At 39.5% G+C, this 16,606-nt stretch overlaps 1 protein-coding gene across 1 annotated transcript in view; it reads left to right on the forward strand.

The window, feature by feature from the left end:
- Positions 1-16,606, forward strand: part of CCDC171 (coiled-coil domain containing 171) — a 357,858-nt gene that overhangs the window by 51,358 nt on the left and 289,894 nt on the right. The window contains exon 8 of the mRNA XM_060013466.1: positions 15,552-15,698. Within this exon, the coding sequence (XP_059869449.1) occupies positions 15,552-15,698 (147 nt within the window). The remainder of the gene's footprint in view (positions 1-15,551; positions 15,699-16,606) is intronic.

Raw genomic sequence — 16,606 nt, forward strand, 5'->3', positions numbered from 1 at the left:
ACTGCAAAATGATTACAAGTTTAGTTAACTTCCATTACCTCACACAGTTACAGATATTTTTTTTCTTGAGATGAGAACTTTTAAGATCTACTCTCTTAGTAACTTTCAAATATACAATATGGTAATGTTAACTATAGCCATCATGCTATACATCATATCTTAATATTCAATTTATAAAATTTTTACCGTTTTTTTTTTTGCGGTACGCGGGCCTCTCACTGCTGCGGCCTCTCCCGCCGCAGAGCAACAGGAGACGCGCAGGCTCAGCGGCCATGGCCCACCGGCACATCTGCCCCGCGGCACGTGGGATCCTCCCGGACCGGGGCACGAACCCGCGTCCCCTGCATCGGCAGGCGGACCCCCAACCACTGCGCCACCAGGGAAGCCCTATAAAATTTTTATAAAATAAAATTTTTATGACATACAGTATTACAGTCTTTCCATAAAACAGTATTGGAAACATTGTTAAATTAAAAAAACCACTTACCTGTGATCATGGGCTAATACTCAGTTTCTCCAATTATTAGAGAGAGATGTACGATATGGCAATGTGAATCCTCGAAGGCAAAGTTATAAAACAGAAAACTAACACATTATTAATTTTATATTAAATATCACTCACCTTATGCCTATGTAAGGATAGACTCTCTACTTCAATACAGATCTTGCACATGATGTTCAACGCGATGAATACTTAGATGATGATGCTGACAAAAGCATCTCATATAGTTCTTGCTGTACAGTTATTCAGTTTTCACACGAAAACACACACATACACAACAGATAAGTTTATTAACTGTATGGCATGATGATTATTTGCTATTCATTAAGTGGAAATGGGTCATGTAAAGGTCTTCATCCTTGTCATCTTCATGTTGAGTTGGCTGAGGAGGACGAGGGCTTGGTCTCGCTGTCTCAGGGGCGGCAGTGGTGGAAGAGACGCAGGAGATGGAAGGGGAGGCAGGAGAGGCAGGCACACTGGTGTAACTTTATGGAAATACATTGTCCTTTCTGTCTGCCGCTTTTGCTTTTTCATTTCTCTAAAAATGTTTCTATATGATACCAATCCTTTTTTCATTGTTTGCTTTAGTTTCAGTGCCCATGTCATAGAAGGGTCCATGTTGTAAAACAAGTCAAAAGCAGTCTTGAAATCAGCACCCTTCTACCAGATTGCCTAATGTCAATTTGTTTTCTGGCACTGCTTCTTCTATGTCTTCTTCCGTATCATCTGACACTGGTTTAGAAACACTCATCTCCATCAGGAAATCTTCTGTTAATTCCTCTGGTGTGCTGTCTCAGCTCTTGAACTTCTCCAAGATTCATATCTTGAAACCCTTCACCCCCCCCTTTTTTTTTTGGCTATATCTATGATCTCTTTCACGATTTCCTTGATTGGCTCTGTCGTAAACTCTGTGAAGTCACGGACAACATCTGGCCACAGTTTTCTCTCACAGTTTTCTTTCTTTATTGTTTCCGGATTGATGGCTTTCACAGCTTTTTCTGTAACAACAATGGGATTTTTTCAATGCTGTAATCCTTCCAGACTTTTATGATGTTCTCTCAGTCAGGGTTCTCTTCCATAGCGTTGACCATCCTTTCTATAGAGTACCGTGTATAATGAGTGTTTAAGGTTCTTATGACCCCCTGATCGAGAGGCTGAATTAGAGATGTTGTATTTGGGGAAAGTGGACCATTTTAGTGTCTTTGGTGTTAAACTTATGGGGTTCTGGGTGGCCAGGGGCATTTCCAATAACAAAAGAACTTTAAAAGGCAGTCCCTTACTGGCAAGGTATTTCCTGACTTCAGGGACAAAGCATTGATGGAACCAATGCAGAAAACGTATTCTTGTTGTTTAGGCCTTCTTGTTGTACAACCAAAGGACTGGCAGCTCAGGGGTTAGCAGCTTTGTAGATAAGGGCAGTACTGATCATAAATCCAACTGCATTTGCACAAAACAATAGAGTTAGCCTATCCCTTCCTACCTTAAACCCTGGTGCTTGCTTCTCTTCCTTATGAGTAAATGTCCTTGGGCATTTTTTTCCAGAATAGGGCATTTTTGTCTGCATTAAAAACCTGTTCAGGCAGATATCATTTCTCCTCAATGATTTCCTTTTTTTAAATTGAATTATAGTTGATTTACAATGTCGCGCTATTTTCTGCTGTACAGCAGTGACTCAATTATACACAATATACATTTAAAAAATATTCTTTTCCATTATGGTTTATACCAGGAGATTGGATATACTTCCCTGTGCTCTGCAGTAGGACCCTCTTGTTTATCCATTCTAAATGGATAAATGCATCTACTAAACCCAAACTCCAGTCCATTCCTCTCCCTCCCCCACTTCCCCTTGGTAACTACAAGTCTGTTCTCTATGTCGGTGAGTCTGTTTCTGTTTTGTAGATAGCTTCATTTGTGCCATATTTTAGCCCTCAGTGATTTTCTTAAAGGCATCTGGGAACTTGTCTGCTGCCTCTTGGTTTTCAGAAGTTGCCTCTTCTGTTATCTTGGCATTTTTAAAGCCAAACCTCTTTTTAAAATTATCAAACCATTCTTTGCTGGCATTAAATTCTCCAGCTTTAGATCCTTCACCATCCTTTTGCTTTAAGTTGTCATATAGTGACTTCACTTTTTCTCGAACCATATTAGAGTCTATAGTTACGCCTTTCTCAGAGCAATGCTGCACCCAGGTACGCCTTTCTCAGAGCAATGCTGCACCCACATAAAAGCTGCCTTTTCTTTTTTTTTTTTATTGTGGTACGTGGGCCTCTCACTGTTGTGACCTCTTCCGTTGCGGAGCACAGGCTCTGGACGCACAGGCTCAGCGGCCATGGCTCACGGGCCCAGCCGCTTCGCGGCATGTGGGATCTTCCCGGACCAGGGCACGAACCCGTGTCCCCTGCATAGGCAGGCAGACTCTCAACCACTGCGCCACCAGGGAAGCCCTAGATTTATATATTTTTTTATGGTAGTAAATGATAAAATAGATTAGAATCTACATATTTTATGCATTCTTGACATACATTTTTCTTATTTTTTTGATATTTCTAGGCTATGCAGTTTGTCTGTGAGTTTTTTCAACTTGTCACAAATCTCCAAAAAATTATCGAATGTGTTTATTGAAAAAAATCTACGTATAAATGGACCCATGCAGTTCAAACACATACCCATGTTGTTCAGGGGTCAACTGTGTATATAATATATATATATATATATATATATATGTATGCATCTGTATACTTTTATACTATATTTTATTTCTTTATTCATTGATGGACATTAAGGTTATTTCCATGTCTTGGCTGTTGTATTGAGGTTGTTGATTTTCAAGGCCACCAGGAGTTGGGGGAAGGGAGTGTGGAATTAGGGCGAGTTTAAATGCTACAAAGCTTGCTATTCTTACTGAGATTCAGCTGATTTTCTTGAATAAATGCTTCTTAGATTATTGCAAGCTTTTGGTTAATTTTCAGTTATGAAAAATTTGATTTTGACATTTTTTGCCAGTGTTCTTGTTACTTTAATGGAGGAAAGAATTATTGGTGGTCCTTACTCTGCCTTTCTGGAACTTACTTATGTTCTCTGAAGATATTCTGAAGTTTTCTTCTCTTTGTATATACTCCTCTCAGGGAATGATTTTGCCCTCCCCATTTGATTTAGATTCCATCTTTCATGTTGGGGAATTTTTTCAAGTACCGTGTTTTCTTATGTTTAAGAGTGAGGGACTGAAAAACTTATTAGAAGTTTTTGAGTGTTGGGTTAGCTCTTTCAACCATGATCTTCGCTCTAGGGTTGGTTATCTTGTGGATATTTGAAAGAGATAGATAAAATCCTACCCTCCCCAAATAACTTAAGAAGATGTAGAAAGTAGAAAACTTGATTGAGTCATTGTCAAAATTCCAGGCTCATACTGCTTCACCAATGAACAGAAAGAAACATTCAAGGAGCAAATAATTTCAGTCTTACATAAACTCTGCCAGAGAATGAAAAGAAAACTTGATAACATACCAAACTAATAATCTTGATACTAAACTGACAAGGATACAAGGAAAGATAATTATAGCCAATCTCACTCATGAATATAGGTGTAAAAATATTATACAGATTTTTAGCCAACTGAATGTAGCAAAATGGAAAAAAGATATAATCTAAAAAGCCTTTATACAAGAAATGCCAACTAAGTCTAACGTTAGAAAACCAATCAAGGTAATTTTAATTAATGTAATCTGTTAACTTTATTATGTAATATAAGTTTCTTGGGTATGTGAATAGAATTCCTAAAAACTACACTACACTGAGGAAAACAGTTTTTTTAGTAAAAACTATGTAGATATGTTTATATCCATATGTAATAATGTATAGTAATTATCACATAATATTAGTGACTACTTGACCTCTGCATTAAAACTGTGATTTTTAGGTCAGAATTTCATCTACATCTTGAAAGACTTATTTGAAAGCTGTTTGTTAAGTAATATTTAATATAAGTCAAGTATCACAAAGTAAAAGCCCTAACTGATCGGCCATTCATTTTCCAGTTCTTCTTTATAGGATTAAATTCAAACTCACATGAAACAATGGGCATACATTAGTGTAGTATTTGGAATGATTGTTTTCTTTCTATACTATTTATCAATAGAATGGGAATCACAAGTCATCTTTTCTTATAAATAAATCTTGTGAGACTTCCTGAATCCTTTAATTTCTTTTACCTGATTTAATAAATATTGTTTGAAATAATTGCCATCAACTAGGAGATAAGTGTTTTTGGTTATAGACTTTGTTCTTATTTCAAATTATTTGTGTTACTTTGTGATTGGCCTTGTAAATTGCTACTTATTCATTTTAATGTGTACACAGTAGTCTAAGTGAATGGTTGAAAGTTGGAGATTATGTATTTGTAAATCAAGAAGGCATGTATTTTAACAGTGGATTTGAATTAATACTATTGATTGCTTGAAGGAGGAGGTCCTATCATATAGAATAATAGTGGTATCTTATACTTGTGTAGTGCTTAATGGTCTTAAACGTGCTTTCATATATGAAGGTACTCTTATGATGTAATCAGATTACATAAGGCTGTTCATCATACCGTTTGCTTCTGAATCCAGAGTGTTATGATAAAAACGGTGAGTGCTGTCTGTTGGTTGTAGGCAATGTTGGCACACTCGTGCTATGCTACATAGCTTTTGTTCTTATCTATGATAGTTTAAAGATTGAAAACATGTAAGTTGATGAACTTCTATTAAGGAGTTTCCATTACCTGCAGAAAATAATTCTTAAGAGTTCATGTGTACTTGGCTATAGAGTAGTAATTATAAATGAGGGGATGTGGAGAGAAGGAATTAAAGTAAATTTTGTTCTTCATCCTTTGACTGTGGACTATACTGCTGGTTACTTTCCAGACTAGAATCTTTTATAGAGAATTATACTTGGTGCTTGCAACATTCTCACTCAGATTCTGATGACACCTTTTGAGTGGCTAGGTATACCTGGATGCATGTATAAATATATGTTTGTATGTTCCTGAGTAAGATTATGCTGGTGAGGGGAAGGTGGGAAAAAGGGCTTTGTCAAAGACCTTAAGTAGGAAAGATGAATCTAGATTAGTTACTGTGGAAAATATCTTTGATATGTGTGTTAACTTTATATTGGAACTTCCATAAAATTCAACTCTGATTTCTGAGTTTAGTTGGAAAAGAAGATCGAGAGATTTAAGTAGAACTACCTGATGTTATTTTTGTTTCAGTAGTACAGCAAAGATTTAAAACTTGAACACTGAGGAGAAAATGAAATACAGCCATCTAGTGGCTGCAACTTAAAAAGCTCTAAGCATAGTTAAAGTACCGTGAGCTCACATAAAAATCTCTCAAGGGCCATTATTAGGCATTCAAGCTAATCATTCCTTATCACACAAAGGAGCAATACACATTTGTATTACTAAACATTTTAGTCAAATTTTAATAAGAAGGGAAAACCTAATATATGTCAGTTGAACTATAACGTTATGTAAATACCCTCAGAGGTCATTTGAACTAGAGTAAAATTATAGTAAGCTATCTACATTTTCAGTTGTAATATATATTAATCAGATTTTCTCAACATCTTTATTGGAGTATAATTGCTTTACAATGTTGTGTTAGTTTCTGCTGTATAACAAAGTGAATCAGCTATATGTATACATATATCCCCATATCCCCTCCCTCTAGCATCTCCCTCCCACCCTCCCTATCCCACCCTTCTAGGGGGTCACCAAGCACCTAGGTGATCTCTGTGCTATGCAGCTGCTTCCCACTAGCTGTTTTACATTTGGTACTGTATATATGTCCATGCCACTCTGTCACTTCGTCCCAGCTTACCCATGCCCCTCCCCATGTCCTCAAGTCCATTCTGTACGTCTGCATCTTTATTTCTGACCTGCCCCTAGGTTTATCAGAACCGTATTTTTTTTCTTAGATTCCATATATATCTGTCAGCATACAATATTTGTTTTTCTCTTTCTGACATACTTCACTCTGTTTGACAGACTCTAGGTCCATCCAACTCACTACAAATAACTCCATTTCATTTCTTTTTATGGCTGAGTAATATTCCATTGTATATATGTGCCACATCTTTTTTTTTGTTTGCGGTACGCGGGCCTCTCACTGCTGTGGCCTCTCCTATTGCAGAGCACAGGCTGTGGACGCGCAGGCCCAGAGGCCATGGCTCACGGGCCCAGCCACTCTGCGGCATGTGGGCTTTTCCCGGACCGGGGCACAAACCGTGTCCCCTGCATCAGCAGGCAGACTCTCAACCACTGCGCCACCAGGGAAGCCCCACATCTTCTTTATCCATTCATCTGTTGATGGGCACTTAGGTTACTTCCATGTCCTGGCTACTGTAAATAGAGCTACAATGAACACTGGGGTGCATGACTCTTTTTGAATTATGGTTTTCTCAGGGTATATGCCCAATAGTGGGATTGCTGGGTCCTATGGTAGTTCTATTTTGAGTTTTTTAAGAAACCTCCAAACTGTTCTCCTTAGTGGCTGTATCAATTTACATTCCCACCAACAGTGCAAGAGGGTTCTATTTTCTCCACACCCTCTCCAGCATTTATTGTTCATAGATTTTCTGATGATGGCTCTTCTGACCGGTGTGAGGTGATACCTCATTGTTTTGATTTGCATTTATCTAATGATTAGTGATGTTGAGCATCCTTTCATGTATTTGTTGGCAACCTGTATATCTTGTTTGGAGAAATGTCTATTTAGGTCTTCTGCCCATTTTTTGATTAGGTTGTTCTTTTTTTTTTTTTTTTAACATCTTTATTGGAGTATAATTGCTTTACAATGCTGTGTTACTTTCTGCTGTATAACAAAGTGAATCAGCTATACATATACATATATCACCATATCTCCTCCCTGTTGTATCTGCCTCCCACCCTCCCTATCCCACCCCTCTAGGTGGTCACAAAGCACCGAGCTGATCTCCCTGTGCTATGCGGCTGCTTCCCACTAGCTATCTATTTTACATTTGGTGGTGTATATATGTCCATGCCACTCTCTCACTTTGTCTCAGCTTCCCCTTCCCCGTGTCCTCAAGTCCATTTTCTAGTAGGTCTGTGTCTTTTTTTTTTTAACATCTTTATTGGGGTATAATTGCTTTACAATGGTGTGTTAGTTTCTGCTTAATAGCAAAGTGAATCAGTTATACATATACATATGTTCCCATATCTCTTCCCTCTTGTGTCTCCCTCCCTCGCACCCTCCCTATCCCACCCCTCCAGGCGGTCACAAAGCACCAAGCCGATACCCCTGTGCCATGCGGCTGCTTCTCACTACCTATCTACCTTACGTTTGGTAGTGTATATATGTCCATGCCTCTCTCTCGCCCTGTGACAGCTCACCCTTTCCCCTCCCCATATCCTTAAGTCTGTTCTCCAGTAGGTCTGTGTCTTTATTCCTGTCTTACCCCTAGGTTCTTCATGACATTTTTTCCCTTAATTCCATATATATGTGTTAGCATATGGTATTTGTCTTTTTCTTTCTGACTTACTTCACTCTGTATGACAGACTCTAGGTCTATCCACCTCATTACAAATAGCTCAATTTCGTTTCTTTTTATGGCTGAGTAATATTCCATTGTATATATGGGCCACATCTTCTTTATCCATTCATCCGATGATGGGCACTTAGGTTGATTCCATCTCCTGGCTATTGTAAATAGAGCTGCAGTGAACATTTTGGTACATGACTCTTTTTGAATTATGGTTTTCTCAGGGTATATGCCCAGTAGTGGGATTGCTGGGTCATATGGTAGTTCTATTTGTAGTTTTTTAAGGAAGCTCCATACTGTTCTCCATAGTGGCTGTACCAATTCACATTCCCACCAGCAGTGCAAGAGTGTTCCCTTTTCTCCACACCCTCTCCAGCATTTATTGTTTGTAGATTTTTTGATGATGGCCATTCTGACTGGTGTGAGGTGATATCTCTTTGTAGTTTTGATTTGCATTTCTCTAATGATTAATGATGTTGAGCATTCTTTCATGTGTTTGTCGGCAGTCTGTATATCTTCTTTGGAGAAATGTCTGTTTAGGTCTTCTGCCCATTTTTGGATTGGATTGTTTGTTTTTTTGTTATTGAGCTGCATGAGCTGCTTGTAAATTTTGGAGATTAATCCTTTGTCAGTTGCTTCATTTGCAAATATTTTCTCCCATTCTGAGGGTTGTCTTTTCATCTTGTTTATGGTTTCCTTTGCTGTGCAAAAGCTTTTAAGTTTCATTTAGTCCCATTTGTTTCTTTTTGTATTTATTTCCATTTCTCTAGGAGGTGGGTCAAAAAGGATCTTGCTGTGATTTATGTCATAGAGTGTTCTGCCTATGTTTTCCTCTAAGGGTTTTATAGTGTCTGGCCTTACATTTAGGTCTTTAATCCATGTTGAGTTTATTTTTGTGTATGGTGTTAGGGAGTGTTCTAATTTCATTCTTTCACATGTAGCTGTCCAGTTTTCCCAGCACCACTTATTGAAGAGGCTGTCTTTTCTCCATTATATACTTTTGCCTCCTTTATCAAAATTAAGGTGACCATATGCGCATGGGTTTATCTCTGGGCATTCTATCCTGTTCCATTGGTCTATCTTTCTGTTTTTGTGCCAGTACCATACTGTCTTGATTACTGTAGCTTTGCAGTATAGCCTGAAGTCAGGGTGCCTGATTCCTCCAGTTCTGTTCTTCCTTCTCAGGATTTCTTTGGCTATTCAGGGTCTTTTGTGTTTCCATACAAATTGTGAAAGTTTTTGTTCTAGTTCTGTGAAAAGTGCCATTGGTAGTTTGGTACGGATTGCACTGAATCTGTAGATTGCTTTGGGTAGTATAGTCATTTTCACAATGTGGATTCTTCCAATCCAGGAACATGATATATCTCTCCATCTGTTGGTATCATCTTTAATTTCTTTCATCAGTGTCTTATAGTTTTCTGCATATAGGTCTTTTGTCTCCTTAGGTAGGTTTATTCCTAGGTATTTTATTCTTTTTGTTGCAGTGATAAATGGGAGTGTTTCCTTAATTTCTCTTTCAGATTTTTCATCATTAGTTTATAGGAATGAAAGAGATTTGTGTGCATTAATTCTGTATCCTGCCACTCTACCAAATTTGCTGGTTAGCTCTAGTAATTTTCTGATAGCATCTTTAGGATTCTGTATGTATAGTATCATACCATCTGCAAACAGTGACAGTTTTACTTCTTCTTTTCCGATTTGGCTTCCTGTTATTTCTTTTTCTTCTCTGATTGCTGTGGCTTAAACTTGCAAAACTATGTTGAATAAGAGTGGTGAGAGTGGGCAACCTTGTCTTATTCCTGATCTTAGAGGAAATGCTTTCAGTTTGTCACCATTGAGGACGATGTTGGCTGTGGGTTTGTCATATATGGTCTTTATTATGTTGAGGTAGGTTCCCTCTATGCCTACTTTCTGGAGAGTTTTTATCATAAATAGGTGTTGAATTTTGTCAAAAGCTTTTTCTGCATCTATTGAGAGTATCATATGGTTTTTCTCCTTCAGTTTGTTAATATGGTATATCACATTGAATGATTTGCATATATTGAAGAATCCTTGCATTCCTGGGATAAACCCCACTTGATCATGGTGTATGATCCTTTTAATGTGCTGTTGGATTCTGTTTCCCGGTATTTTGCTCAGGATTTTTGCATCTATGTTCATCAGTGTTACTGGCCTGTAGTTTTCTCTTTTCGTGACATCTTTGTCTGGTTTTGGTATCAGGGTGCTGGTGGCTTCGTAGATGAGTTTGGGAGTGCTCCTCCGTCTGCTATATTTTGGAAGGGTTTGAGAAGGATGGGTGTTAGCTCTTCTCTCAATGTTTGATAGAATTTGCCTGTGAAGCCATCTGGTCCTGGACTTTTGTTTGTTGGAAGATTTTTAATCACTGTTTCAATTTCAGTACTTGTGATTGGTCTGTTTATATTTTCTATTTCTTCCTGGTTCAATCTCGGAAGGTTGTGCCTTTCTAAGAATTTGTCCATTTCTTCCAGGTTGTCCATTTTATTGGCATAGAGTTACTTGTAGTAATCTCTCCTGATCCTTTGTATTTCTGCAGTGTCAGTTGTTACTTCTCCTTCTTCATTTCTAATCCTGTTCATTTGAGTGTTCTCCCTTTTTTTCTTGATGAGCCTGGCTAATGGTTTATCAGTTTTGTTTATCTTCTCAACGAACCAGCTTTTAGTTTTATTGATCTTTGCTATTATTTTCTTCATTTCTTTTTCATTTATTTCTGATCTTTATGATTTCTTTCCTTCTGCTAACTTTGGGGTTTTTTCTTCTTCTTTCTCTAATATCTTTATGTGTAAGGTTAGGTTGTTTATTTGAGGTTTTTCTTGTTGCTTGAGGTAGGATTGTATTGCTATACACTTCCCTCTTAAAACTGCTTTTGCTGCATCCCATAGGCTTTTGGTCATCATGTTTTCATTTCATTTGTGTCTAGGTATTTTTTGATTTCCTCTTTGATTTCTTCAGTAGTCTCTTGGTTTCTTAGGAGCATAGTTTTTAATCCTCCATGTGTTCGTATTTTTTAGGTTTTTTTCCCCGTAATTGATATTTAGTCTCATAGCTTTGTGGTCAGAAAAGATACTTGATATGATTTCAGTTTTCTCAAATTTACCAAGACTTGATCTGTCACCCAGGTTATGGTCTATCCTGGAGAATGTTCCATGAGCACTTGAGAAGAAAGTGTATTCTGTTGTTTTGGATGGAATGTTCTATAAATATCAGTTAAGTCCATCTTGTGTAATGTGTCATTTAAAGCTTGTGTTTCCTTATTTATTTTCATTTCGGCTGATCTGTCCATTGGTGAAAGTGGGGTGTTAAAGTCCCCTACTATTCTTGTGTTACTGTCTATTTCCCCTTTTATGGCTGTTAGCATTTGCCTTATGTATTGAGGTGCTCCTATGTTGTGGGCATAAATGTTTACAATTGTTATATCTTTTTCTCGGATTGATTCCTTGATCATTATGTAGTGTCCTTCTTTGTCTCTTGTAATAGTCTTTATTTTAAAGTCTATTTTGTCTGATAAGAGAACTGCTACTCCAACTTTTTTTTTTTTTTTTAATGTATGTATTTATTTATTTATTTTTGGCTGTGTTGGGTCTTTGTTTCTGTGCGAGGGCTTTCTCCAGTTGAGGCGAGTGGGGGCCACTCTTCATCGCAGTGCGCGGGCCTCTCACTGTCGTAGCCTCTCACGTTGCGGAGCACAGGCTCCAGACGCGCAGGCTCAGTAGTTGTGTCTCACAGGCCTAGTTGCTCTGCGGCATGTGGGATCTTCCCACACCGGGGCTCGAACCCAAGTCCCCTGCATTGGCAGGCAGATTCCCAACCACTGAGCCACCAGGGAAGCCCCTCCAGCTTTCTTTTGATTTCCATTTTCGTGGAATATCTTTTTCCATCCCCTCACTTTCAGTCTGTATGTGTCCCTAGGTCTGAAGTGGGTCTCTGGTAGACAGCATATATACAGGTCTTGTTTTTGTATCCATTCAGCCAGTCTGTGTCTTTTGGTTGGAGCAGTTAATCCATTTACATTTAAGGTAATTATTGATATATATGTTCCTATTACCATTTTCTTAATTGTTTTGGGTTTCTTTTTGTAGGTCTTTTCCTTCTCTTGTGTTTCTTGCCTAGAGAAGTTCCTTTTGCATTTGTTTTGAAGCTGGTTTGGTGGTGCTGAATTCTCTTAACTTTTACCTGTCAGTAAAGGTTTTAATTTCTCCATCAAATCTGAATGAGATCCTTGCTGGGTAGAGTAATCTTGGTTGTAGGTTTTTCCCTTTCATCACTTTAAATATGTCCTGCCACTCCCTTCTGACTTGCAGAGTTTCTGCTGAAAGATCAGCTGTTAACTTTTTGGGGATACCGTTGTATGTTACTTTTCCTTTGCTGCTTTTAATACTTTGTCTATGTATTTAATTTTTGATATTTTGATTAATATGTGTCTTGGCGTGTTTCTCCTTGGATTTATGTTGTATGGGAGTCTCTGCACTTCCTGGACCTGATTGACTGTTTCCTTTCCCATGTAAGGGAAGTTTTCAAGTATAATCTCTTCAAATATTTTCTCAGTCCCTTTCTTTTTCTCTTCTTCCTCTGGGATCCCTATAATTCGAATGTTGGTAAGTTTAATGTTGTCTCAGAGCTCTCTGAGACTGTCCTCAATTCTTTTCATTTTTTTCCTTTATTCTGCTCTGTGGTAGTTATTTCCATCATTTTATCTTCCAGGTCACTTATCCGTTCTTCTGCCTCAGTTATTCTGCTACTGCTTCCTTCTAGAGAATTTTTAATTTATTGTGTTATTTATCTTTGTTTGTTTGCTCTTTAGTTCTTCTAGGTCCTTGTTAAATGTTTCTTCTGTTTTCTCCCATCTATTTCCATGATTTTGTATCATCTTTACTATCATTACTCTGAATTCTATTTCAGGTAGACTGCCTATTTCCACTTCATTTGTTTGGTCTGGTGGGTTTTTACCTTGCTCCTTCATCTGCTGCATATTTCTCTGTTTTCTCATTTTGTTTACTTGCTGTGTTTGGGGTCTCCTTTTCACAGGCTGCTGGCTCGTAGTTCCCTTGTTTTTGGTGTCTGTCCCTAGTGGATGAGGTTAGTTGAGTTGCTTGTGTAGGCTTCCTGGTGGAGGGGACTGGTGCCTGTGTTCTGGTGGTTGGGGCTGGATGTTGTCTTTCTGGTGGGCAGGACCGCATCTGGTGGTGTGTTTTGGGGTGTCTGTGACCTTATTATGATTTTAGGCAGCCTCTCTGCTAATGGGTGCAGTTGTGTTCCTGTCTTGCTAGTTGTTTGGCATGGGGTGTCCAGCACTGGAGCTTGCTTGCTGTTCGGTGGAGCTGTGACTTAGTGTTGAGACTGAGATCACTGGGAGAGCTGTAATCAATTTATATTACGTGGGGCTGGGAGGTCTGTGGTGGTCCAGTGTCCTGAACTCAGCTCTCCCACCTTGGAGGCTCAGGCCTGACACCGGGCTGGAGCACCATGACTCTGTCAGCCACACGGCTCAGAAGAAAAGAGAGAAAAAAAGAAAGTAAAAAAAATATTAACATAAAAAGAAAAATAGTAAAAAAAGAAGATAACAACCAAACCAATAAACAAATCCACCAACGATAACAAGTGCTAAAAACTAAACTAAGGTAAACATGAAAATCAGTAACAAATCAGTTGCAGACAGCAAACGCCAAGTCTACAGTTGCTCTCAAAATCTGCTGCCTCAATTTTGGGACGATTCATCTATTTAGGTGTTCCACAGATTCAGGGTACATCACGTTGATTGTGGAGACTTAATCCGCTGCTCCTGAGGCTGCATGGAGAAACTTCCCTTTCTCTTCTTTGTCCGCACAGCTCCTGGGGTTCTGCTTTGGCCCCACCTCTGCGTGTAGGTCTCTGTCAGTCATCTTTTCCCCACCCAGACAGGAGGGGGTTTAAGCAGCAGCTGATTAGGGGGCTCTGGCTCACTCAAGCCATGGGGAGGGAGGGGACAGTAGTCAGAATTGGAATGTGGGGCGAGCCTGTGGTGGCAGAAGCCAGCGTGACATTGCAACAGGCTGAGGTGTGCTGTGTGTTCTCCTGGGGAAGTTGTCTCTGGATCACGGGACCCTGGCAGTGGCGGTCTGCATAGCCTCCATGGGTGGGTTGTGTGTGTGTGGATAGTGACCTGTGCTTGCATACAGCATTCTTCATGGCTGCGTTAGCATTTCATGCCCGTCTCTGGGGTCCGAGCTGATAGCCATGGCTCACGCCTGTCTCTGGAGCTTGTTTAGGCGGTGCTCTGCCTCCTGTGGGCAAATGGGGATGAATCCCGTCTCCTTGCGCACCCCGAAACAAGGGTCTCTTGCCTCTTCGGCAGGTCCAGACTTCTTCCCAGACTCCCTCCTGGCTAGCTGTGGTGCACTAGCACCCTCAGGCTGTCTTCATGCAGCCAACCCCAGTCCTCTCCGTGGGATCTGACCTCCGAAGCCCAAGCCTCAGCTCCCAGCCCCCACCCGCCCGACGGGTGAGCCAATAAGCCTCTCAGGCTGGTGAGTGCTGGTTGGCCCTGATCCTCTGTCAGGGAATCTCTCTGCTTTGCCCTCTGCACCCCTGTTGCTGTGCTTTCCTCCGTGGCTCCGAAGTTCCCCCCACACCTCGCCGTCTTCGCCAGTGAAGGGGCTTCCTAGTGTGTGGAAACTTTTCCTCCTTCTCAGCTCCCTCCCAGAGGTGCAGGTCCTGTCCCTATTCTTTTGTCTCTGCTTTTTCTTTTTTTCTTTTGCCCTACCCAGGTACATGGGGAGTTTCTTGCCTTTTGGGAGGTCTGAGGTCTTCTGCCAGCATTCAGTAGGTGTTCTGTAGGAGCTGTTCCATATGTAGATGTTTTTTTTCCTTTTTATTAATTTATCTTATTTATTTATTTTTGGCTGCACTGGATCTTCATTGTACGCATGGGCTTTCTCTAGTTGCGGTGAGCGGGGGCCACTCCTCGTTGCTTTGTGCGGGCTTCTTATTGTGGTGGCTTCTCTTGTTGCAGAGCACGGTCTCTAGGTGCACGGGTTTCAGTAGTTGTGGCATGCAGGCTAACTAGTAGTGGCACGTGAGCTCTAGAGCACAGGCTCAGTAGTTGTGGCGCACGCGCATAGTTGCTTCGCGGCATGTGGGATCTTCCTGGACCCAGGCTCGAACCCATGTCCCCTGCATTGGCAGGTGGATTCCCAACCACTGCACCATCAGGGAAGCCCTAGATGTATTTATGATGTATTTGTGGGGAGGAAGGTGGTCTTCACGTCTTACTCCTCCGCCATCTTGAAGGTCCTTCCCTTATTTAGATTTTTTAAGTTGTAAAACTCCAGTAGCACTTTTTAAACACATGTATATTCTGAAACATCGCTAGAGAATATCTTGGCCTCTCTTGCTTATATAAATTAACCTATTATTATGGTTGAAGTACAGGTTTAGTTGCTTACTGTATTTTATAGAATAAATTTTAGTCATTGTTGGCTTATAAACTTTATTGATGCAAAAATGAACTATTTTCTAGGAGCAAGATAATGCTTTACAAAATATGCATGAGAAAGTAGAAAAATTAGAAGCCGAACACATGGAGTGCTCTGACCTTTTACGTCGACAGAAAAGTGAATTTGAATTTAGCACTCAACGAGAGGAACGTCTTAGAAAAGAGTTTGAGGTATATTTTCTCATTCTTTTATAGCACATATCTGATGGCTAGTTAGTTATTTAAGGACAAAGTTTTACTCTGTAATAAAATATAATTTTTTGACATTTATATATATTGAATATTGGCTTCCTTGAAAACTTTTGTATTTGAGTAAATTATATCTTGCTCCAAATTAAAAAAAAAACTATTCATTTTTAATAATTAATTGTCCTGGAATATTTGAAAAGTTTGAAGGTAATTGTTTATATTACAAGTTTGAGGAAGCAACACAAGAAAAGATATTAAATTCTAATTTTGTAGTTTGAATGCTATGTACTAGCTACATAGTTTTGTGGAGTGCTTTTCAGGTTAGACTTTATTTATTTTTATTTTTTATTTTTTTATAAATTTATTTTTATTTATATTACTTATTTTTGGCTATGTTGGGTCTTCATTGCTGCATGCGGGCTTTCTCTAGTTGTGGCGAGTGGGGGCTACTCTTCGTTGCGTTGCATGGGCTTCTCATTGTGGTGGCTTCTCTTGTTGTGGAGTACAGGCTCTGGGCACATGAGCTTCAGTAGTTGTGACATGCGGCCTCAGTAGTTGTGGCTTGCGAGCTCTAGAGTTCAGGCTCGGTAGTTGTTGTGCATGGGCTTAGTTGCTCTGCAGCAAGTGGGATCTTCCTGGACCAGGGCTTGAACCTGTGTCCCCTGCATTGGCAGGAAGATTCTTAACCACTGTGCCATGAGGGAAGTCCCCAGGTTAGACTTTAGATGGGAAAAGGAGCATTAGTTTACAAATGAAAAAATATGATTTTTGTGAGTAAATGATACTGATAACCACTTTAATCTTGAGAGATAGCTAATTTATTTTTTAATTTTTAAAAAAAATTTTCTTTTGCTTTGTGGGAAATTAAGTATTTCAATAGATAAAGAAGT

Source organism: Delphinus delphis, chromosome 6 (genome assembly GCF_949987515.2).
Source record: "Delphinus delphis chromosome 6, mDelDel1.2, whole genome shotgun sequence".
NCBI classification, from domain to species: Eukaryota; Metazoa; Chordata; class Mammalia; order Artiodactyla; family Delphinidae; genus Delphinus; species Delphinus delphis.